The 24,070-nt window shown below is 42.3% G+C and overlaps 1 protein-coding gene across 1 annotated transcript in view; it reads right to left on the bottom strand.

The window, feature by feature from the left end:
• Positions 1-746: 746 nt before the first annotated feature.
• The window catches only part of LOC141132968 (prenylcysteine oxidase 1-like), a 67,065-nt gene continuing 43,741 nt past the window's right edge, over positions 747-24,070 (bottom strand). The window contains exons 4-6 of the mRNA XM_073622001.1: positions 15,354-15,565; positions 13,549-13,701; positions 747-6,705 (exon numbers count right to left, since the gene is read on the bottom strand). Of these exons, the coding sequence (XP_073478102.1) occupies positions 6,044-6,705; positions 13,549-13,701; positions 15,354-15,565 (1,027 nt within the window). The 3' untranslated portion in view covers positions 747-6,043. The remainder of the gene's footprint in view (positions 6,706-13,548; positions 13,702-15,353; positions 15,566-24,070) is intronic.

Below are 24,070 nucleotides of genomic sequence, written 5' to 3'. Positions count from 1 at the left end.
GTTTAGGTTTGCCAGCATGTGAACGGCCACCTTCAGCTGTATGGTAGGCTTTAATAGGAGGGAGCTCAATCATATGATTTTTATTTCTCCCTAACCACCTGATAGAGGCCTTAAAGTCACATTAAAAAGGTTACTCTCTCCACTGTATGGCATTTGAATACTTTTCTTTTGCTTTGTTAAATGTCACCAATGGTAGTGTCCAGCTCCCCATGTCTTTTTTGAAAATTGCCTATTAGCCTTGAAAATGGCTATAATTTAGCATTATAATTAGCGCCCCCCTTATAGATTTCAATGGGGTTCTCTGCCAAGATTGAGTTTCACAGATTCCAAGCAGGATCTGACAACACCCCCTTGCAAAGTGAATCTGGGCAGATTTGCAAATCCCTACTTTGCAGAGGTCTTGTCACCAAGACACCTGTGCCACAGCACTGCCAGGTCCTGCATGACCCTATGGATTATAGTGCTGTTACACTACACAACCAGGCCCATTATCCAACCTAACTTGTGATTAGACAATGAAGAACCTGAAGAACATTAATGAAGTCATCTTTCCTGTAAGCATATTCCCTGCCCCTCCCTAGTCCAAGTGCTGCTGTAGTGGGGATTGCAGAAGGCAGACACATTTTTTTAACGTAAATATACTGTACATCTTGGAACCTAGGATTCATTTTAGGATTCATTTTACACTGTTTCATGCATCAATGTTTTTTCAAATCTTCTAGTCTAATAAAAAACACTCAAATTCGTTTTGTAAGTACTTTTTTATTGAGAATTAGTGATACAGTAGATATTGACAAAAGTAGAAACATGACAGCAGCTGATTCGGCAACATTTAACTGAAAGTAAAAATCAGAAAAAGAATAGTGCAAGAGCAACCGCCACCTGGATCCCAACTGGCTTAAGCGTTTCAAGGGGAGTACACCCCCTTCCTCAGAGCCAAACAGTTCAGATCTCTACACCTTACCTTTGATAGCAAACTAAAGATGACATGAGACCCATAGCTCCTCCCCCTACAGGGGGTGGCTCGATGTGACACAAATGACTTTTGTTTGATGGCCTCAATCAACCCATGTTGCTCTTATGTCATCCTTAGTTATATATAAAGGCTAATGTTTAGGGATCTGAACTGTTTGGCTCTGAAGAGGATACTACCCTTGAAATGCATAGGCCAGTTAAGATCCAGGTGGTATCCTTCCAAGCACAGGAGCATGCATGGTGGATCAAGCAATTATGATGCTGATGTTTACTCAAATGAGCATTGTATATCACACTGTGAGTAGAATTTATCTTGTTTTTAATAAATGGTTTATGGAGATAATGTGCTAGGCTAGTACGCCCTCTCTCTGTGTTTTTCTAATAAGCTATTAGAGGCATCCCCAGCTCTGAGAGGGCAGAAAGGTGTGGCACCTCTTTGGTTCCCATGAAAAAGCAGAGGACTGTGAAGATAGGATACCAAACCTCCACACTCATATGCAGGTTGTGTTTTGTGTTTTTTCTAACATGGCTTTAGCCTGCTGTCAGCTGAAACTGGGTCACAGAGGTGACCAAAAAAAGCTTTGACTACACTTCTCTTAACACGGTGTTAAATTTCCTATAAACACCATGTGCAGTGTTCTGTTTATCGAACAGTTTTTATGAAGACAAAAAAGCCATCTATAGCATCCTTCAATTATGTGAAGAAAATAAACTATGCAGAAAAGTATCTTTTCACAGGATCATACGTTTAGACCCCAGTCACACCGGTAAGACTTGTCCTGCGATTTGACAGTCTTAAATCGCATGTAAAGTCGCACCCTATTATCCACATTGGAAGCAGTCAAGTCGGTGCGACTCCAACGGATTTTGAGAGTAGTTCCTGCACTACTTTTTGCAAGTTCAAGTGCGACTTGCATAGACATCTGAGTATGAAGTCTTAAAAGTAGCACCTGAAGTAACACTACTTTGAAATCGTGCTACTTCAAGTGAAGTAGCATGATTTCAACATCACAATCAGTGTGACTGGGGTGTTAAAGTATTTAGTTTTTTTTTTTTTTTGTTCCCTGCTTTTTTCCCCAAATATATTACCAGCCAAAAATATTTAGATTCTTCTACACCAAAGGCCACTTTCACACTGAGGCATTTTTGCGCTAAAAATAGCACCTGTAAAATGCCTCTTATGCAGCCCCAGTGTAAAAGCCCGAGTGCTTTCACACTGAGGCGGTGCGCTTGCAGGACAGGGAAAAAAAAGTCCTGCAAGCAGCATCTTTGGGGTGGTGCAGGAGAGGTGTACACACCACTCCTAAACCGTCCGTGCCATTGAAATCAATGGCCAGCGCTGCCAAAGCAATTTGGCAGCGGAGCTTTGCAAGCACTTTTAACCCTTTTTCGGCCACTAGCGGCGGTTAAAAGCACCCCACTAGCGGCCGTTACCATCAGCGAGGCCAGTGCCTCAGTTTGAAAGTGGCCTAAACAATACAACCCCTTTTTTTTTTTTTAATTGTTACATTACTGTGAGCAGTAAAATGTTTGATTACGTTGCAATGTTTGGTTTAAATATGCAACTATCAGCAGTGTTAGTAAAGGACCTTTAAGGCTTGAATTCAAGTCATTCACAATCCTGTCCTTGCACGGCTTTAAAAGCTCAAAAAACTCCCACTCCCATCCCACCTATTCCTATAACTTACCCCAAGTCACATGGCACACCAGTGGAAAAGGTAGGCTTTGTTGGGGAGGGGACAGCCTAAAGCAGATCTGTAGCTACCACAATGCCCAATTATGATGTAAAATGTATTTCACATCATACCTGGGATATATATATTATGCTGCTTGAAGTTTTCTTCTCTAATATTTTTCAGTTACAAGAGGAGCAAGACATAGGCTGCTGTCTTTTACAACAGACTGCAACCAAGAAAAAATTTCCCCAACTCACCATCCCAGCATCAAGTTGGACCTGTGGCTCTCCATTAGTGTCTAATCCACTTAGCCACTGGTAAAATTAAAAAGCCTCCAGCCCTTTGATATTACTACCCAGACCCTAGTGCACAAATCAGAGGCGTAGCTTGAAGCTTGTAGGCGCCGATGCAAAAGTTGACCTGGGCCCCCCCACTACCACCCACCACTTCCACTGTGTGTGCAGATACACCTACCGCACGCCAAGATACTCAAAGTGGCTTAAGAGTTTAGAGTTCCCAGAGTTCCACCTTACATCAGAGGACAGGGATCACCCCTGGTGAATCAGAGGACAGGGATCACCCCTGGTGAATCAGAGGACAGGGATCACCCCTGGTGAATCAGAGGACAGGGACCCCTGGCAGGTCATCTAGCAGAGCTTCTTTCCCATTCCAGCACTGTAAACAGCCCCCCCCCCCCCCCCCCCCCCAATGCACAGGGCTGAAATCACATTCCTTTACACACAGTCTATCAGCCTTCACAGGGTGTATCTGGCTTTTATTTTGCCATTCTGACCCGTGAAATCCCTTGGTCGGAACAGCAGTGTAGTTGCAGTAGGCAGATACACCCTATGCAGATCATGGCTGTCTGGCTGTGTTGTAAAGGAATGTGATTTCAGCCCTGTGGAGGAGGAGCAGTATAGAGCTCTGTCCTGGGAAAGAAGCTCAGCAGCAGGCATAGCATCCAGGGCGGAGGGGGTGGTCAGGGGGCTTTAGGGGGGACGCGACTTAGATCTGGGGGGGCAAAGCCACGTGACACGAAATCTGGAGCCTGCAGCCCCTCGGGAGGTGTTATGGGATTTGTTTTACTAATTTCTGAAGGTTTCTTTGTCAGTGTTGGCAGAAGGTCACCTCCCTGAGGTGTGTGTCTTTTCCCCAGTTGTCAGGGAAGTGGGGTAAGCGGACATCCCCGGTGGGGGGGGCGGTACAGTGAATCCCAGCTAGTGACTAGAAGACACTGAACGGTGTCTTACCTCACCAGTGACATCAGTCCCATCGTGGTTACAGGACAGCACCCTCCTCCTCTTAACTCGCTGAGCTCAGTTACCATTCCCATGTTGCCAGCACACAGCACAGACACTTCCCCATCCTGAGCTGTTCTCACACCATGCTCCTCTCTATTCAGGAAATGGCTCACAGCTTCTTCCCAGCCAATGAGAACAGAAGGGGTGTGGACTGTGGAAGGCAAAGTGGAAGCCCAGTACTGGAGCATGGCTGTGAGGCCCTAGGGCAGATCGGAGCTGGACTTTGTGGAGGATATGATAATATGACAGGGAGGCTGCAGGGTCCCCCTGGAGCTAGGGGTGGGGTTGCGATTGTGACCCCTGCAACCCCTTATGCTACGCCCATGGCACAAATATAGAAAAGAACAAAGATCTTTGGCTCACAGTTGGGACATGTCACACTAGCAATCTTTAAAAGTTGCCAGCAGAATCACTTAGGTCCACTTCATACTTTTGCAGTTTAAATGCGGTGCATGCATTATAATTGAATTCTATGTAAAACACGTTTTGAGGTAAAGTGAAACAAAGCTGCAGCAAGCACACACCTAAATCACACAACAGGATCTAATAGACACTTGCCTGACACTTGCAAGCAAAACTCTGCCGGATTTGAACCAGTGAGGTAGAGCTGCTGTAGTAGCAGGTGAATGCTCTTATTGGCCATCCCAACTAGCTGCCAGTGATACAATTGTGAATATATTACCCCTAAATGTTTTTAGGTATAGATAGGAGGCACAGTATTTAAAATATGCTAGATCTTGCAGTAAAAAGGAGAGTGCATGATGTAGAATACATTTTTTCTAGGCTAGGCAACTCTCATACGGGGGTACACAACAAACAGGAGCGCCAAACCATTGTTTAAAGCCAAACTCCAGGTTTACTTTCACTTTAAAGCGGGGGGTCCACCTATCTATCGTTTTTTTTTTTTTTTTTTTAGTTCATTCACAAACTTTTCTTCTCAGCATTACATACTCACATATTGTGTGTAATATGTCCGCCTGTGTCAGATTTCGTCGGAAAGAATAACTTATATTATTCACTGCAGGCGGTTTCCATCTTCATTGTGGGCATTTATTTCCTGGATGTGGTGAATGCTGTGCTCCCAGCATTCACCACTCGTTCCCGCTCATGCTCAGTGGCATCCTGGGAAGCCTGAGACTAGCTCCCAGGAGACTGTGTGGAGTCTGGGAGAGGCTAGAAACACGCCTACTCCCACGGGAGGAGAACCAGGAAGTGCAAAGAAGAATAGAAAAATAAAAGGTAATTACTGTGATTTTAATTTTTTAAAACGGCATGTCAGCATCTAGGCAAGGAAGAGAATACATACAGATATTGTTCAAAATTTGGGTGGAACCCCGCTTTAAATTGTTTGTTTAGGCCAAGTTGGCATAAATTAACTATTTCTTTTACTAACTGTTGCGGCTGTCAGCGCTGCCTAAACTGTATGTAGCATAAGCTACATACAGTATACAGCGCTGTGTTCCAGCAGTAAAAGGAATTCCTATCTGCTTTCGGAACAAAATCGAGTCAGGGTGAGTGTGTCTCAGCCATTCACAAAAAGAATTGTATTTTGTGGAGTAATTTCAAGGTTTCCTCTGGTAGGCCGAGGAGAAGAGGCGGGCGGATGACGTTATGATCTCCACCTCAGCGAACCAGAAGAAGCCTTGTATTCACTGCTAAAAATACAAGGCTGTGAGTGGCTGAGAAACACTCAACCCATTTCTGTTTCAGCAGCAGACTGGAAGTCCCCGTACTGCTGCCGGAACACAATGCTGTATAATGTATGTAGCTAATGCTACATACAGTTCATACAATGCTGACAGCAGATGCATTAAGTAGTAAAGGAAATCGTTTCAGCCAAATTGGCCCAACAGAAACTATTTAAAGTGAAAGTAAACCTGGAGCCCAAAAATATATGTTTATTTCCTCAAAAGAAAAAAATAAGCATTGGCTTTATAAGGAAATAAACATACCTTTTTGGATGTGTGGTGCTCCTGTTTTTTCTGTATCCTCTGGCCCTTCAACTCTGAGGGGCTCAGCAAGAGAGGGTACAATCTGGCTCCACTACACTCAGCACTAAAGTTTTAGGTAGGTTTAAAAAAAAAAAAAAATCTATAGCTCGGACTTTAGACGTTCTGCTAAATCCTGCTGGTCAATGTGATCATCCTTTCCATACCACTGATGGTAAGATAAAAGAGCCACATTCTTGGCAGAGATGGCACTCATCTCCATGGCACTGGCTGCCCATTCAATGCCATTTAGGTAATAAATTGCACGGTGAAGTTTTATTGATGGTATTTTCTCTGGTGGGCTGTATCTCGGATAAGCCAACCAACTTCTCACTTTAACCGCATAGTAAGACTCAAACAGCTGATGCAACTGTTCATCGGTTAGGACTTCCGGAGAGAAGATTTTCCAGACTCTGAGACCTACAGCTTTTGATGCGTCAGATTCTGGTACTGGATTAACTGGAGATGCAGCTGAAATGCTGTGGATAAAAAATTTGGGGTTTTTGGTAGTTAATATATCTAATAATGGAAACTGACATGGTGCAGAGCATCCAAAAAAAGAAGCATTGATCCGTCCATGAACAAACGTGGTCACCATCTGCTGGTAAGGTTTGGGCAAGGTTTCGATTGGTGGGTCAAAGCCCACAAACTCTATGTTACTAAGTTTCTTGTTGAGTGGTGTTGCGATGACTACAATGTCATACAAGTCCAACCCAGGTCCTGTGTCTGTTACATAGCTTATTTCATACATCTTCACTGTATTTCCTGCAATGAACAAAAGAAAAAAATATGTATATTAATAATTAATCAAATATATTGGATTGTGCAGTGCTAAACCTTAATGTACATAACAAATATTGTGATATACAAATGACCAAAAATTTTTGTAAAGTAGGGTAAATCAATCTCCATAGAATTTCCACCAAAATCCATGTAAAAAAAGTGATCATATAGTGAAAAAGTTCAATTTCCAATACCTCCCTCTCAAGTTTTAGCTAATGTTTTGGATGCGTGGGGAGGATCCAGTGTCTCAGCTGGTCTAAAAGGGACGACGTGTAGTAATCTTTCAATATGGGTACACCCATTCCTCCAATCTAATCTAGTTTCATCAGAACCTTACGTGAGCTCCTAGGTTTGCCTCCTGCCCATACAAAATCAGAACGTGGGATAGCATCTTTGTGAAGAAAGTTAGGTATTTGAATGGGTAGACTTCTAAAATGGTACAAAATCTTGGGTAACACCAACATTTTGTATGCTGCTAGTCTTCCAGACAAGGATAGGTAGAATTTTTTCAGTCTAGAGAGTTAATTTTGATTATCTGAAATGAGAGGAATGAAATTGGAGTAATAGAGGTCTTCTGTGTTGGGGGTTAGTTTAATGCCCAGGTACACTAGAGAGTTGGAAGACCATTGGAAGGGATATTTATCCATTAATCTGGATTTTGTGGTCTCATCTATACCCACCCCTAGGATTTGGGATCCGGACGAGTTTAGTTTGTAGTATGAAATTTCATTAAATTGTTGTAGTATTTTGTAAGCTGTCGTGAGGGAGTACTAGAGTGTATAATTATTCCTGCGCTACCATGAAAAGAGGGGAGAGAAAAAAAAAAAAAACTCAAGGTGGAACTGCTGCAGGCACCGAATATGGGTCAAGCCAAACCCATAAAACAATAAAATAAATGTGGGGGTGGGTGCTGCGCTATTCCGAGCAAAGTATATTGCTAAAGGTAGCAGTACAAATATAGTGTCCACATGCACAAAAGTCCAATATTAAAGATTATAAAGACACTGTTAAAAAACTTCTATAAAACAATATGTGCAATATACCACAATACGTGCAAATTGGCAAAACAATATATAATATATATATATATATATATATATATATATATATATAAAATGCAATGCAATTTTTTGCTGTATACTTGGTTTGCACACCGATTTGCATTTTGCACAGGTCCTTTGCACCCTGCACAGGAAAATTTACTATTGAATTTTTGCATCTTTTTTATATATATATATATATATATATATATATATATATATATATATATATATATATATATATATATATATATATATATATCTTTTTATATATATTGTTTTGCCAATTTGCACGTTTATTTAACCGCTTCAGCCCTGAAAGATTTTACCACCTTCCTGACCAGAGCGTTTTTTGCAATTTGGCACTGTGTCGCTTTAACTGACAATTGCGCGGTCGTGCGACGTGGCTCCCAAACAAAATTTTGAAAAAAAAACGCATTTTTTACATTTTGCTATAATAAATATCCCCCAAAAATATATAAAAAAACATTTTTTTTCCTTAGTTTAGGCCGATCATATTCTTCTACATATTTTTGGTAAAAAAAAAAAATCGCAATAAGCATTTATTGATTGGTTTGTGCAAAAGTTATAGTGTTTATTAAATACGTTTTATGGCATTTTTATTAATAATTTTTTTTTTACTAGTAATGGCGGCGATCAGCGGTTTTTATTGTGACTGCGACGTTATGGCGGACATGTCGGACATTTTTGACACATTTTTGGGACCACTGTCATTTATACAGCGATCAGTGCGATTAAAAATGCACTGATAACTGTGTAAATGACACTGGCATTGAAGGGGTTAACCACTAGGGGGCGGGGAGGGATTAAGTATGTCCTAGGGGAGTGATTACTAACCGTAGGGGGATGGGCTAGCAGTGTCATTACGCTGATCACAGCACCCGATGACAGGGAGCAGAGATCAGTGACACTTGTCACTAGGTAGAACGGGGAGATGCTGTTTACATCAGCATCTCCCCGTTCGTTCTCTCCGTGAGGCGATCGTGGTTATCCCCGCGGCGATCGAGTCCGCGGGACCCGCAACCCGACTCACGGAGATCCCGGCTGGCGGCGCGCACGCAATGGCACGGCAGGGAATTCAAATGGACGTACCTGTATGTCCATTTGCCCAGCCGTGCCATTCTGCCGATGTATACCGGCGTGCGCCGGTCGGGAACCGGTTAATTTTGTTGTGTATGTATATTTATTACACCTATGTGTAGTTGGATATCTACAACATCCATTTAGTGGCACCATCAACTTACCTTTGCACGCTGCACTTTTTCATTATTATTGTGGTATATTGCACGTATTGTTTTATAGAAGTTTTTTAACAGTGTCTTTATAATCTTTAATATTGGACTTTTCTGTGCATGCGGACACTATATTTGTACTGCTACCTTTAGCAATATATTTCTTGTACTTTGCTCGGAATAGCGCAGCACCCACCCCCACATTTATTTTGTCGTGAGGGAGTGTAGTGGATCGGTGAGAGAGAAAACCACATCGTCCGCAAACAGTGTTATCTTGTGTTCTCGTTGAGATGCAATCCCTTGTATTCCTGGGTGTGATTTGATTTTCTCTGCCAACGGTTCTATAAGAAGGTCAAATATTAAGGGGGACAGGGGGCATCCCTGTCTAGTTCCATTTGTCATTTCAAATAGAGAGGAGAATAGACCATCAGTACATGGGCAGAGGGTTTGGAGTACAGGGTGGATATGGCAGAGTGGATAGGACCTCTAATTCCAAACTTCTCTAACACTTTAGACAGATATCCCCAATGTATTCTATCAAAAGCCTTCTCTGCATCTAAAGCAAGAAGCAGAGAAGGCTCTTTTGATTTTTTTGACATTTGTATAAGGTTGATCATTCTTCTGGTGGCATCAGGGGCTTGACGCCCTGCGACAAAGCCCACCTGATCTTGTTTCACTAAAAGAGTTTGGATAATCTGTTTGGCGTATACCTTGACGTCCACGTTTAGTAAAGAAATCTCTCTGAAGTTCTGTGGTACATTAGGGGGTTTGCCAGGTTTCGTTAGGGTTACAATGGTGGCTGATAACATTTCTGGGGGGGAATGAGGCTTCTTTTACAGCTGTATTGAAAACCGGGATCAAGTGAGAGCAGTACTGGTGCAAGGATTTTTGACACCCTAGGCGAAACCTCATTTTGCCGCCCCATTGGCTCCATCCCTGACTCCACCCCCTTTGCCCTGCCCATGTGACAGAAGGCGCCACTATACAGGAAGCATTGGCTCTGCTTCCTCTAGCGCTGCGCTGCACCTCTAATTACACTACCGGTTGGACTGAGTTAGTTACATGCTGCAGCCTGCAGAGCATGCAGACGCGGAGGGAAACCAGCGGCCGGGCGCCCCTAGGCAGCAGTGAGCCCTAGGCGGCTGCCTAGTTTGCCTAGTGGTAGCACCGGCCCTGAGTGAGAGATAAGTATTGGGTGAAATAATTGATAGTATTCCGTTGAGTAACCATCTGGGCCAGGTGCTTTATTGTGAGGCAGAGATTTTATAAGTTTCTATTTCCTTTGGTGAGAATGGAGAATTAAGGGAATGCAGATCTTCTGTGGACAGGGACGGTAATGACATGGAGGCGAGAAATTCATGAATGTTTTCATTCGAAGGCTGAGCTGTATTGGGGTCTAATTTTAGGTTATATAGCGAGCCGTAGTATTTACTGAAAGCGCCAGCTATATCTTTGGGATTATACATTTTTCAATCTGTGTTGGGGTCCAGAAGATATGCAATCTTCTGCTTTGCTATTTTCTCTTTCAACTGTTGGGCTAAAAGTTTGTCTGCTTTGTTCCCATATCTACATGAGTGGGCTTTAAGGGATCTAAGCTGGAAGTTATGTTTATGACTCAGTAGTGATTGTAGCTCCTTTCTTGCAGAAAATAGCCACTCTCTAGTTTTGGAGGAGGGGGCTGATTTGTTATCTGCTTCCAAGGACTGAATCTCCTTGATTAGGTCATTCAGTTGGCGAGACCTTTGTTTTCGTACTCTGCTACTTATTTGAATTAGTATGCCCCTGATTACTGCTTTATGGGAGTTCCATAATGTGAAGGGATCCGACACTGAAGGGGCGTTGAGCCTAAAAAACTCAGTGAGAGCTCTAGATATCTCTGGTTTGTAGAATGGATACGTCATTGCGCCACCTATTAGCCCCGGTTTCAGTGTGGATCCCTCCCACCGTTATGAAGACTGGGGCATGATCTCACCAAGTGATGGTATGAATTTCAGATCTGCTGATTTTTTTGGAGCAAGAATTTGTCTACTAAGATTAAATCTATTCTCAAGTATGTGTGGTGAACAGGTGAGACCAAAGGGCAGCAGCGGGTGACGTGGGAAGGCTGTGTATGACGTCATCCGATGCTGCCCTTCGGTATCTGTTTGACACGTTTGTGTTTTTGATGCCTGTATCAAACTGCTAGAATGTGAGTAGTTTGGAAACATTTATAAGGTTATGAAACATACAGTGAGCACTTAGATCTGTTCCTTTTTTATCATTTATGGTCGGATGTTTGCATTTGGTTCTGAGGAGTCTGGAGATAAGAGTGCGATCTGCTTTAACCCATTTGGTATATTGGGATATGCTTGCATGACTACCTGTTAGTTCAGGAGTCCATGCTTTGAAGTGAGAGTAGATAATAAGACCGGAGGTGGACGGACTGTCACCTTTTGTGGATTTAACATCACTGGTCAAGGCTTTCTGGGACTTGTTGTCCACCAATTATCTGTACTTTTTCTCATCATTTTTTGAAAATAATATTCTGGGACTTGTTGTTCACCAACGTTTTGGAATTTTTCTGTTTGCGCTGCACTTATACCCTGTTTAATGTTTAATAAAGCCTTTAACCAATATGATTTTTGATTCTGTTCTGCATATTGTCCCTTATACTCCTATCTATCTCTTGGAGTATTTAACTAATTTTCTCCATATTAGATACATCAGGACCACATATTCTCTGTATTGTTTTTTTCTCTATTTGTATTTCCATTTATGTTTTCATTTTTCGATTTGCTTGTTTTTGGCTTGAATTGTGATTTTTTTTTCCTTTTCAATGGTTATGATGTCTATGTCCATTACTCTTTCAGTGATATACCTGTTTACCAATTAAGCAATTTGTATTTTTAATTAGCACGATTGTTTTAGTGCTTGTTGGGTAGGTGGAGTTCTTTGCATACTATATATAATTTGTGTTTCACTTTAATTTTGTGCTATGATCAATGCGGTTTGCTGAAACGCGTTAGCCCTGTGTATACTCTTTTATCATGTGATCAATACATTTGGATTTGGAGTTGCCAGCTCTTTTACAAGATTCAATTGCTGACATGTTGGCTGGAGGACATCAGAGCCAGAGCACCCATCTGTGGACTCTACTTAAGAATTAAAGGAGGTTCCCCTGTTCTGAGCGCTGCATTAGTTGTTCATCTATTGTCACATAACATGCACAATTAGATCACCCATGTATATACACTATATTACCAAAAGCATTGGAATGCCTGCATTTACACGCACATGAACTTTTTTTAACAATCAGGATTGCTTTATTAAAGGGTTAATAGTACAGCATATATGAGAAACACATGAACTTTAATGGCACCCCAGTCTTTGTCCGTAGGGTACAATATTGAGTTGGCCTATCTTGCTTTGTGCACTGGTGCGCAGTCATGTTGGAACAGGAAGGGGCCATCCTCAAACTGTTCCCACAAAGTTGGGGGCATGAAATTGTCGAAAATGTCCTAGTATACTGATGCCTTAAGAGTTCCCTTCACTGGAACTAAGGGGCCAAGCCCAACCCCTAAAAAACAACCCCACACTATAATCCCCCCTTCACCAAATGATTTGAACCGGTGCACAAAGGAAGGTCCATAAAGACATGGATGAGCGAGTTTTGGGTGGAGGAACTTGACTGTCCTGCAGAGTCTTGACCTCAACCCGATAGAACACCTTTGGGATGAATTAGAGCGGGGACTCCGAGCCAGGCCTTCTCGTCCGCATCAGTGCCTGACCTCACGAATGCGCTTCTGGAAGAATGGTCAAACATTCCCATAGACACACCCCTAAACCTTGTGGGCAGCCTTTCCAGAAAAGTTGAAGCTGTTATAGCGCCAAAGGGTGGGCCAATTCAATATTGAACCCTACAGACGCACATCATGTGCGTGAAAGGCAGGTGTCCCAATACCTTTGGTAAGTTAGTGTATGTTGATTGCTATGCAGGTCGGTAGAGAAACAAACATACCTTCATTGTTTATCTTCTTAGGGTCTCCCCTCTGAAATTGCCAATCACCTAAAAATCCAATACAGCTAATTGCTATACCCCAAGATCAGCTAGAATGTACCTATTAAGGGTCTGGGCTCAACAACTTGAGAGAGCAGTCAAGGCGAAAACAAGTAACTCGGGAAGTGGCGTAGAAGTGTTAGTGCTTTCAAGAGACTTTCCCAATTTGGCAAAGTAAACGAACTTCTTTAATGATAATGGTAACTATTTCAACTGAATATTATTTGTGCAGGTTTACAATTATAGCAAGTGTATAGTATATCATAAATCCAAAACTGGACATGTACGTGACACGTGTTATGTGCATGATCAAAGTAAATGAGAACCAGATTTTGTTCCCGAGCCAGTGATTAGGGGTCACAAGGACAGAATTACACATTTGTAGCATTTCTGATCTCATGCCAGCTTTCTGTAACATGGAAAATATTGACGTATAAAGCAGATGAACAGTGGTATCTGGACTCCGTGAATCTGAAGTCATGCCAGTCACACTTACCAGACTTTGTAGAGTGAACTTTCTCCTGTACAGAAGTGACAGTGCCCTGAATGAACTGGGCTTTTGCAGCATTTAGGAGGCCACTACAAACCAGCTTATTCCCACCTGCCACTGCCCACACTCCAGATTCAGTCCAAGCATAAGAGATAGCACCTAGGAAAAAAACAACGATGAACTATGAACAGTGATAGTGTGACAGAAATTAACATTGGGCTAAACACAATCTAGTCTCATGGTTCAGACCTGTAGGCATCTTTACTATCAATGGATATGTACAGATACCGTTATCAGTGCCAATACTAAGCATTTGCACAAATCGCACTGCAAAGAATCACATGTGATTTAAACAGGAACACAGTGGAATGCCTGTCCACATCACATGCAGTTTCCCCCACTGCTCCTGTGTGAACCCTGACTTGTCATAGTGTCTTCAGCCTGGGTTCACACAGGAGTGGTGGGGGTCCGGAATTGCACAGCATTCCTGTTCAAATCACATGCAATTCTTTGCAGTGTGATTTGAGCCCATTCAGTTTGTATGGGCTCAAATTGCACTGCAAAGGTATCAGTACTTGGAATTGGCGAGTACTTGCGGTACTTGTACTCGCTGGTAAAAAAGCATGCTATCGGTGCAACCCTGACAGATATTGTCAGATAGGTGGACATATTACCTAGGATTCAAAGAAAACAAAACTAGACTAGTATCCCTAGCCAATGGTATCCTCCTTCTATAAAATTTTTCCTGTCTGTCTCTGCTTCCAGCCTTTAATTTATTGACCTAGAATAAGCATGCAACAATTAAATGAATATCAGGGTGACATCAGCATGAACATGCATACTCATCATCCCAGGTCAATTACTTAATCCTGAGTGTAATCTTACAGCTGCAGGGAGCCGTGATTTATTAGCACTGTGCAACCAGCTACTACTCTCACTTACTTCCAAGTAGCACAATAACAAACACATACAGAAATGAATTTGGAGTGGTTTAAGTGGTTCTAAAGCCATATGGTTTTTTACCTTATTGCATTCTATGCATTAAGGTGAACAACCTTATGTGCTGCAGCTCCCTCCCAGACCCCCCCTTCTTTTCTTATCTGAGCCCGATCCGATCTAGCCATGTGCACAAGAGCAGCGGCACCAGCCGCTGTCTCCCTCCTCATTGGGTAGATTGATAATTGTCAATCGAATGTTGTGACACGGGAGCGGGGCCAAGTCCATGTCAACTCAGCAGCAGGGCTCGGGAGCAAGCACGCACGTGTTCCCCCATGGGAAGCGGCTTTTCGTGGGAGCACCAGCTAAAGAGGGGCCTGGAGCGCCGGCGGTGGACCCCAGAAGACCCCAGAAGAAGAGGATCGGGGCTGCTCTGTGCAAAATCATTGCACAGAGCAAGTAAGTTTATTATGTTTGCTTTTTTAATAAAATATTAGTTATAATAGTATCAAAAAAATGCAAATTTATTCAAGGAAATGGCACAACCCCCTTTCCCCCCACCCATTGTAAGTCAGACTTTGAAGTACAGCAACAATCCAAAAACAAACAGCTTCTGCTCTGTGCTCCCCTTACAAAACCTAATAATTCCGGGTAATAACAGCAGCATTGGGTGCTGCCTTTACTAAAAAAAATTTGGAAAGTATAAATAGTTTAGAAAAATTATAAGCTTATATTATATTATATACTAAACCATTAGAATTTCTCTTTCACCATATCAGTCAAGGGAAACATTACAGTCAACTGTTCCTTCTTCACATCTCTCTTTGTACAGACAACAGTCAGAAAAATCATTCAGCATCATAACAGATTCTCACCAACAAAGGCATTCATCTCAACTCCTTGCCCATAGTTGAATCTCATAACTGGAACCACCATTTCATCAATAAACCTCTGTGTGAAGCCATATTTCTGCATCTCTTCCCCTATGGACATGTTCAGCTTTGAAACAAAGTCATCCCCAGCCATGGCATGCAGTAATGATTCTGTCGTGGAGAAAGAATAATCGAACGTCTGATAGCGGTAAATCCTGCCAACAACAAAAGCAAAAAACTTAATAAAGGCGATTCTGCACCCAATCACATTTTACTTATAGAGCTACTCTATAGAGCTGGAGAAAAACTGTATTTTTTGTTACTCACCGTAAAATTTCTTTCTCTGAGTTTGACGGACACAGTGTTTCTAAATCTGGACCACAGGGCTATAAAAAAAAGAACTCAGCATCGCCTATGGGCAGTCCTAGCTGGTATAATCCCTCTCTGCTATAGGCATCCCAGTAACATCAGTACAAGAAAAAGAGAATCACAAGAGGGGCGGGTGCTGCGTCCATCAATGAGAAAGGGATACAAAAAATCCTGTTATCTCTTGTGTTCATTGACAGACACCGTTCTCCTAAATCTTGACCATAAGGGCGTCACGAAGCAGTTTCCCGGGGGCGGTGGGGGGGCGGCCATATGAGAAACATCCCCCAAAGGGAAAACTGAGGTGTCAAACAGCGGACGCAAACACACCAACCTGAGCAAATTGCCACGGATATGCACAGACAACCAGGGGGCCACCGAGAGATAGGCTCCAGATGTTGGAATACCAGACAGGCACTAAGCACCCTTACTATAGCAGAGAAGGGATGAGCCCGACCCCTGATGGCATAAACTGGAACAGTCTGCCTGATCCCATGAAAATTGGAGGCAGAGGAGGCTGCCTGGCTTTTTTCGTGGTCGTCCGCCATCACAAACAGAAAATCCAACCCCCAGAAGGAAGCCGCAGGCACACTCAAACCTCTCAGACCACAACTAAGGAATATAGCGCAACCACCTCAGGGTGCGGACATATTCTTGAACCAAAAGCAGCTTTTCATTAGCTAGTTTTTCTCAGACAATGAGAAAAACACAAATAAAAACTTTAAAATGACAGTACACAAATGATCACACACACAAACAAACAAGAAAAGAAAAACACAAAGAACAGTAAATGAAAACCTAAACCACATTAAAATACACCTAATGCCAGCAGCCATGCAACAGTCTGGCAACGAACTGCAGGAACAAGCAGTGCCCTTGGAAAGGGGTCCTGTTCCCTGCTAGTGGGGACTGAATGGCTATGGATGGCACAGTGCAAGTCAGCTGGGGCAGATCCAAAGAGGTAAAGTTGGAGAAGGGCACCAACACATAAAAACACTGCACACTAGGCAGCTTCCCCTCTTTCTCCCCCTTGTCCAAACACTGCATAAGCTTCAATCAGAGGAGCATCCCCTTGCTACAAAGGGAAGATCATGTCCTGGGAAGCACGGGGGGAGGGTAACTACCCAATCTAAATTATCTAGTGCAGTGGTGGTCAGATTTAAATTTATAAGGCCTCAAGAGCAGCACCCGGAACCTCCAGAGGGCTCCACAATAGCAAGGCATTTTTGTACCTCAACAAAAAAAATGTTGATCCTGCTGCATTTTTAGCATCGTATTGCAATGTACAATGAAGCAGTTGGAGTACATTAACCCCTAGCATTGGTGTCACTGAGTGCACACATAACCCAGACAATGGCATGATTGGACGTAATAATAACTCCCATGATTGGCAGTAGTAGACGTAGTCGTAACTCTCAAAATTGGCATCAGTGGATACCCCCCCCCCATGTTGTTGGTCTTTATTTATTAAAAAGTACTTATATACAGTACCTTGACAATTTCCACACTTTGTCATGTGACTTGAGACTGGGACGGAGGTTCATCTTCCAGCAGAAGAACGACTCTAAACATACAGCCAGAGCTACAATGGAATGATTTAGAACAAAACATATTCATGTGTTCGAATGGCCCAGCCAAAGTCAAGACCTAAGTCCAGTTGAGAATCTGTGGCAAGACTTGAAAATTGCTGTTCACAGACGCTCTCCATCCAATCTGACAGAGCTTGAGCTATTTTGCAAAGAAAAATGGGCAAAAGTTTCATTCTCTAGATATGCAAAGCTGGTAGAGACATCCCCAAAAAGGAGAGCCGATAAGCGGCATTCCTCAGCGGGGACATCTGCACTGTCAATCAGGGCACTGATCATTAGTGTCCTGATTATCAGTGCAGCCCCAAAAGTGCCACCAGTACTGCCAATCAGTGCCCATTAGTGCCTCCTCATCAGTGCAGCCTATCAGCATACATCAGTGAAGGAGAAAAATTACTTTACAAAATTTTGTAACAGAAATGAAGAAAAACTCTTGTTTTTCAAAATGTTCGCTCTTTTTTCGTTTGTTTAGAAAAAAATTAAAAATCTAGTGATGATTAAATACCACCAAAAGAAAGCTCTATCTGTCTCAAAAAAATGATAAGATTTTTTTTTGGGTACAGTGTTGCATGACCACACAATTGTCATTCAAAGTGCGACAGTGCTGAAAGCTGAAAATTGGCCTGGGCAGGAAGGGAGTAGGAGTGCCCTGTAGGCAAGTGGTCAAAGCAGCAGCATTTACTATAATGATTGCAGTGTCATTACATAGCATTGAGATGGTTAACGCGGATTTTAAAGCTGCAGCATTTTCCTGTGAAAGAGCAGAGAAGACATTATGTCAGACAGAAGATGTGTTCAACTGCTGAGCACTCCTGCAGAAAAAAATGTCCTGACTGTGACTTACCCCATAAGCAGATCTAAATGTATAGGGAGATGGGGAAGAGAAGGATTCATCAATAAGGAACTGATAAGGGACACATAAATTGAAGGGGAAATTGTAAAAAAAAAAAAAGACTAGCCACTGACACAGGCCAAAGTCATCAAAAATAATTGATTGTTTGATCACAAAAAGGCTAAAGGAGGTGAGAATCAATTACCACAAATAGACAAGTTTAAAAGGATCTTTGAGTATTTACCATAATGATTGCAGAGTCAGTACATAGCACTTAGATGGTTAACATTGATTTTAAAGCAGCAGCATTTACTATGATTGCAGTATCAGTACATAGCTTCTCTGACCTTTTTTGTCAAGAGCAATGGCACAACCATTCATCCACCCCACATGCCAGGGTGCTTGCTAGGAGTTATCCTGGACCCTCAACTATCCTTTCGGCCCCACATCCAATCACTTTCCAAGGCCTGCCGCCTCAACCTCCGCAACAAGATACGTTCCTTCCTAACCAATGACACCACAAAGCTCCTAATTCACTCCCTGGTCATCTCTCACCTCGACTTATGCAACTCCCTCTTCATTGGCTTACCTTTACATAGGTTATCCCCACTTCAGTCCATCATGAACGCTGCTGCCAGACTCATCTACCTTACAAACCGCTCGGCGTCTGCTACCCCTCTCTGCCAATCCCTCCATTGGCTTCCACTCACTCAACGATTTAAATTCAAACTACCAATAATAACTTACAAAGCCATCCACAACTCTGTCCCCAGCTACATCACTAACCTAGTCTCAAAATACCAACCAAATTGTCCTCTTTGTTCCACCCAAGACCTCCTGCTCTTAAGCTCCCTCCTCGCCTCCTCCCATACACGACCTCCAGGACTTCTCCTGAGCCTCTCCCATTCTTTGGAATTCCCTACCCCAATCTGTCCGACTATCTCCTACTCTATCCACTTTTAGACGATCCCTGAAAACGTTTCTCTTTAGAGAAGCCTATCCTGCCAACACCAAACAACTTTACTTTCATTTTCTTCATCAGCCCCACAGTTATTACCTTTTGTATCACTTGACCCTCCCTCTTAGATTGTAAGCTCTAACGAGCAGGGCCCTCTGATTCCTCCTGTATTGAATTGTATTGTAAGTGTACTGTCTGCCCTAATGTTGTAAAGCGCTGCGCAAACTGCTGGCGCTATATAAATCCTGTATAATAATAATAATAGCATTGAGATGGTTAACAGGGATTTTAAAGCAGCAGCATTTACTTGTGAAAGAGCAGAGAAGACATTGTGAGAGAGTGAGAGCGTGACAGATGTGTTCAACTGCTGAACACTCAGGCAGAAAAAAAAAAAGTCCTGACTGTGACCTGCCCCCAGTTAAATTGCACATTTTTGGCCTGATGATTGCTTAACACTCCCCAAATATAGGTTTTATGCAAGCAGAGACCCTGAAGAATAAAATGGTGATCATTGCAATTTTTATGTCATGCGATATTACCGCAATGGTTTATCAAAGCCATATTTTCAGTAAAAAATACACTATAGCTAACTATAATTAAATTCAAAGTCCAGTCTAAACCTAATCTAATCTTAAACCTGCTCCCACCCACATTCTAAATGCTATACTAACTAGTGTGTGGAGTAAAGAAGTGTATACTTACCTAAACCCTGGGGGCTCCAGTCCAGTCACGTGCCCCCCCCCAGCGGCCAGCTTCGGGAGGAGAGATCGTCGACAACAGATGCAATGCCTTGGAGGTGACGTCACCTATAGGGCTACTATGGGGCATCCATTGTCGTCTGTCTCTCCTCTCCCCTAAAGCCGGCGTTGGGAGCCAGTATGTGACCGGACTGAAGCGCCCAGGAAATAGGTAAGTATACACATCTTTCTTCCACAGGCTAGTTAGTATAGCATTTAGAATAGGTGTGGAAGCAGGTTTAAGATTAAATAAGTTTAGACAGGTGATAAGGATGTTGGATATAGTGGTACCCGTTAAAATATGTTCAGACAGGAACAAGGCTTTTTCATCAGTCTCTGAAAGATTTATTGCTTGAATTTATGTTTCTTTTATACTGTTCATGCAGAGGTGCATACATAATTTAATTAACAATATGGGCATGACATAATTCAATATGTAATACATTACCAATATAGATGCACTATGGTCACATCATGGGCATATATAAAGTGATACTAAAAACACACACTGTAATTACAATTTAAATTTACAAAAAAAAACAAACAAAAAAAAAATCGAAGTACTGTTTTCCTAATTTCCCATCGATATACAGCTGTCACATGACCCAGCTCTTTCCCAGCCTGTCTGCAGGGAAACATAAGCAGGAAGAGCTTCTAGTCCTCTGCTGCTGGTCACATGTTCAAAATAACAAAAAACAGCCTTTGGAATACAGAGTAAAAATAATATAAAAAACCGCTTTAACCACTTATGGACACCGCCCACCGTAGTTTTACGTCACTACTTTGAAGAGGAATATCGCTGTTATGGCAGCAGCTAGCTGCCATAACCTCGGTATCCTCTTCTTCAGCGGGCGGTCCGCTTCAAGATAAAAGTGATCTCTGCGGCGGATCTGCCGCAAGATCACTTTTATCGGTGGCGGGAGAAGGGCCCCCACCCTCCCGCCGCTCTCCGCCGATTACCGGATCCGTCGGTAGCGGCAGAGGCGATCGGGTTGCTCTCCTGCTTGGTATGGAGATGAGTGAGGGGAAGATGGCCCCCACCCATCTCCATATCACTGCAGGGCGGAAGCAACGTCAAAACGTCACTTCCACCCATAGCTCTTAAAGGGCCATTTTTTTTTTTTTTATAATGATACATTTTTATTTATTTATTTTTTTTATTGCATTTTTGTGTAAATATGAGATCTGAGGTCTTTTTGACCCCAGATCTCATATTTAAGAGGTCCTGTCATGCATTTTTTCTATTACAAGGGATGTTTACATTCCTTGTAATAGGAATAAAAGTGACACAAGTTTTTTTAAAAAAAACAATGTAAAAATAAAAAATAAAGGTAAAATAAATAAGAAAAAAAAAAATTTTTAAAATGCGCCCCGTCCCGCTGAGTTCGTGTGCAGAAGTGAACGCATACCCGAGTAGCGCCGCATATGAAAATGGTGTTCAAACCACACATGTGAGGTATCGCCGCGATAGAGCAAGAGCAATAATTCTAGCCCTAGACCTCCTCTGTAACTCAAAACATGCAATCTGTAGAATGTTTTAAACGTCGCCTATGGAGATTTTTAAGGGTAAAAGTTTGTCGCCATTGCACGAGCGGGCACAATTTTGAAGCGTGACATGTTGGGTATCAATTTACTCCACGTAACATTATCTTTCACAATATAAAAAAAAAAACTGAGCTAACTTTACTGTTGACTTATTTTTTAATTCAAAACGTGTGACAGAAAGTATTGCAACAACCGCCATTTTATTTTTTAGGGTGTTAGAAAAAAATATATATATAATGTTTGGGGGTTCTAAGTAATTTTCTAGCAAAAAAAAACAGTTTTTAACTTGTGAACAACAAATCTCAGAAAGAGGCTCGGTCCTTAAGTGGTTAAATTGTCATACAAATATGTATTAGATATCAAATCTTTATTATTTTGTGGAAATAACATGGTGTGGGTGGATTTCTGTCAGTCACGGGCTGTGTCGTGTCCCTCCAGCCTGTGTCTTAGAATAACAGGGAGGTGAAGCCACCATCAATCAAGATGTAATATCCTGCCCCCATACATTTGGCTTGTTATGGGGCATGGAGTAGGAGGGAGGGAGTGGGATGTCATTTACCACTGTGTATACACCCACATGTGTGACTCTATTGTCACATGGACTGCTCTGATGTGATATGGAGAAAATGCTCAGCATAGTAACTCCCTGAAAACTGAGCATGTGCAGAGCTGCCAACACTGCTCTGCAAAATCCCTAGATGAATTGGGGACCTGGACAGAATGGGGACATAGAGAGTAGCAGGATCAACCAAGTTTTTTGTAGAATAGAGAAAACAAATTTCATAGTGACTGCGCGAGTATGCAAGGCATGTAATACTGCATTTGATAATTTTTTTTTTATGATAAGGGTTTAGTGACACTAATTATTTAATAATGGTATTTGCCATCACTCAGCGGGACTATTCTTTGCAAAGCGCCATTTCAAAGTTCAGCAAAGTATATTATTTTATTACATGAGATTTTAAAGTACATATTCGTATCAGCATGATGAAGTGCTTTCCTAGGCAGTTATTTATTTAATCCAGCAGAACAAATAAGTAGAACAAACAGATACATTGATTTTGGGGGCATTTGGACATTTAGAAAGTGTTTATGACATTGATTCTATCCTAATAACAAGTTTTAACTGGGCTTTCAATTCCATAGAAGGACAAGTGGCTAATACTAATACATATAATATCCTACAAGCATTAAACTACAGATATATGTACTAAACTAAAACTAAACGAAAGTCGATAGAAAGCCTAAGGCCCCATTCACACCTGAGCGTAGGGTTCTTAGACAGAAAGTTGCGCGATTTTGTACAGGTCAAAAGGTCACCAATGTAAAAAGCAGAAAAACGCCTGTAATCTGCCTAAAAAAAAGTTCCAGAACTTGTTTGAGCTACAGAAGCCAGAAGCTCTTGGAGCTTCTGGCTTCAAGCATTTTGGAGTGGAGATGTGAACCATCTCAAAAGAGAATAATAGATTTTTTCCCCTCCAGCATTTTGTAGCTTGAGGCTTCAAGCTACAAAACGCTCAGGTGTGAATGGGGCCTAATACTTAAATTCTCCCCTGCAATCATTCATCTAAGCTAAGTCCAGCCTTAAAAACAGTTTTTATAACGTGGGCGTGTTTACTGAAGGCTAGTGACATCACTTCCAGAAGTGCTCCATTCACCAAAGCATAGGGCTGTGCACATGTGATGTCTATTCTCAGTCTCTAACCATACCGAATTGATAACTATAGCTCCCACAAAACCTTTAACGCACTTACATGTAGTGCACAACAAAATTTAGTGACCCAAATATCAGGACAGGGCTGCGTGATGCGCTCTCTCTTACCTTTGCTTTCAGCTCCGCTTGGGCCATGCAAAGAACGGAGCTGCCAACGTCACTTCCGTTTTTCATCGAAGCTAATCACGATTTGCATTGCGCCACCTTGCCCAGCCTTGATTAACCACTTAAGCCCTGGAAGATTTCCCCCCTTAACCACATGCCGACCAGCGCACGACGATGTACGTCAGCACAATGGCACAGGTGAGCAAATGGGTGTACAGGTATGTCCCCTTTAAATCGCGGCATTGTGGGTGCGTGCCCGCCGTGTGCTCCGTGACCGTGCCTGCAAGGTCCCGCAGACTCTATGTCCGCCTCGGGCCCGCGATCGTGTCACGGAGCGGCAGAACGGGGAGATGCCTATGTAAACAAGGCATTTTCCCTGTTGTGCCTAGTGACATGACAGAGAGCTACTGCTCCCTGTGATCGGTAGCAGTGGTCGCTGTCATGTCAGTGGTAGCCCATCCCCCCCGCAATTAGAACCACTCCCTAGGACATACTTAACCCCTTGATCGCCCCCTAGTGTTTAACCCCTTCCCTGCCAGTGTCATTTACACAGTAATCAGTGCATTTTTATAGCACTGATCGCTGTATAAATGACAATGGTCCCATAATAGTGTCAAAAGTGTCCGATGTGTCCATTTTAATGTCGCAGATCGCTGCCATTACTAATAAAAAAAATTAATAATAAAAATGCCATAAATCGATCCCCTATTTTGTAGACACTATAACTTTTGCGCAAACCAATCAATATACGCTTATTACAATTTTTTTTACCAAAAATATGTAGAAGAATACACATCGGCCTAAACTGAGAAAGAAATTTGTTTATATATTTTTTGGGGATATTTATTATAGCAAAAAGTAAAAAATATTTTTTTTT

Source organism: Aquarana catesbeiana, linkage group LG03 (assembly GCF_042186555.1).
Source record: "Aquarana catesbeiana isolate 2022-GZ linkage group LG03, ASM4218655v1, whole genome shotgun sequence".
NCBI lineage: Eukaryota > Metazoa > Chordata > Amphibia > Anura > Ranidae > Aquarana > Aquarana catesbeiana.
The sequence above is the reverse complement of the archived record's forward strand: the minus strand, read 5'-3'. Positions and strand labels throughout refer to the sequence as shown.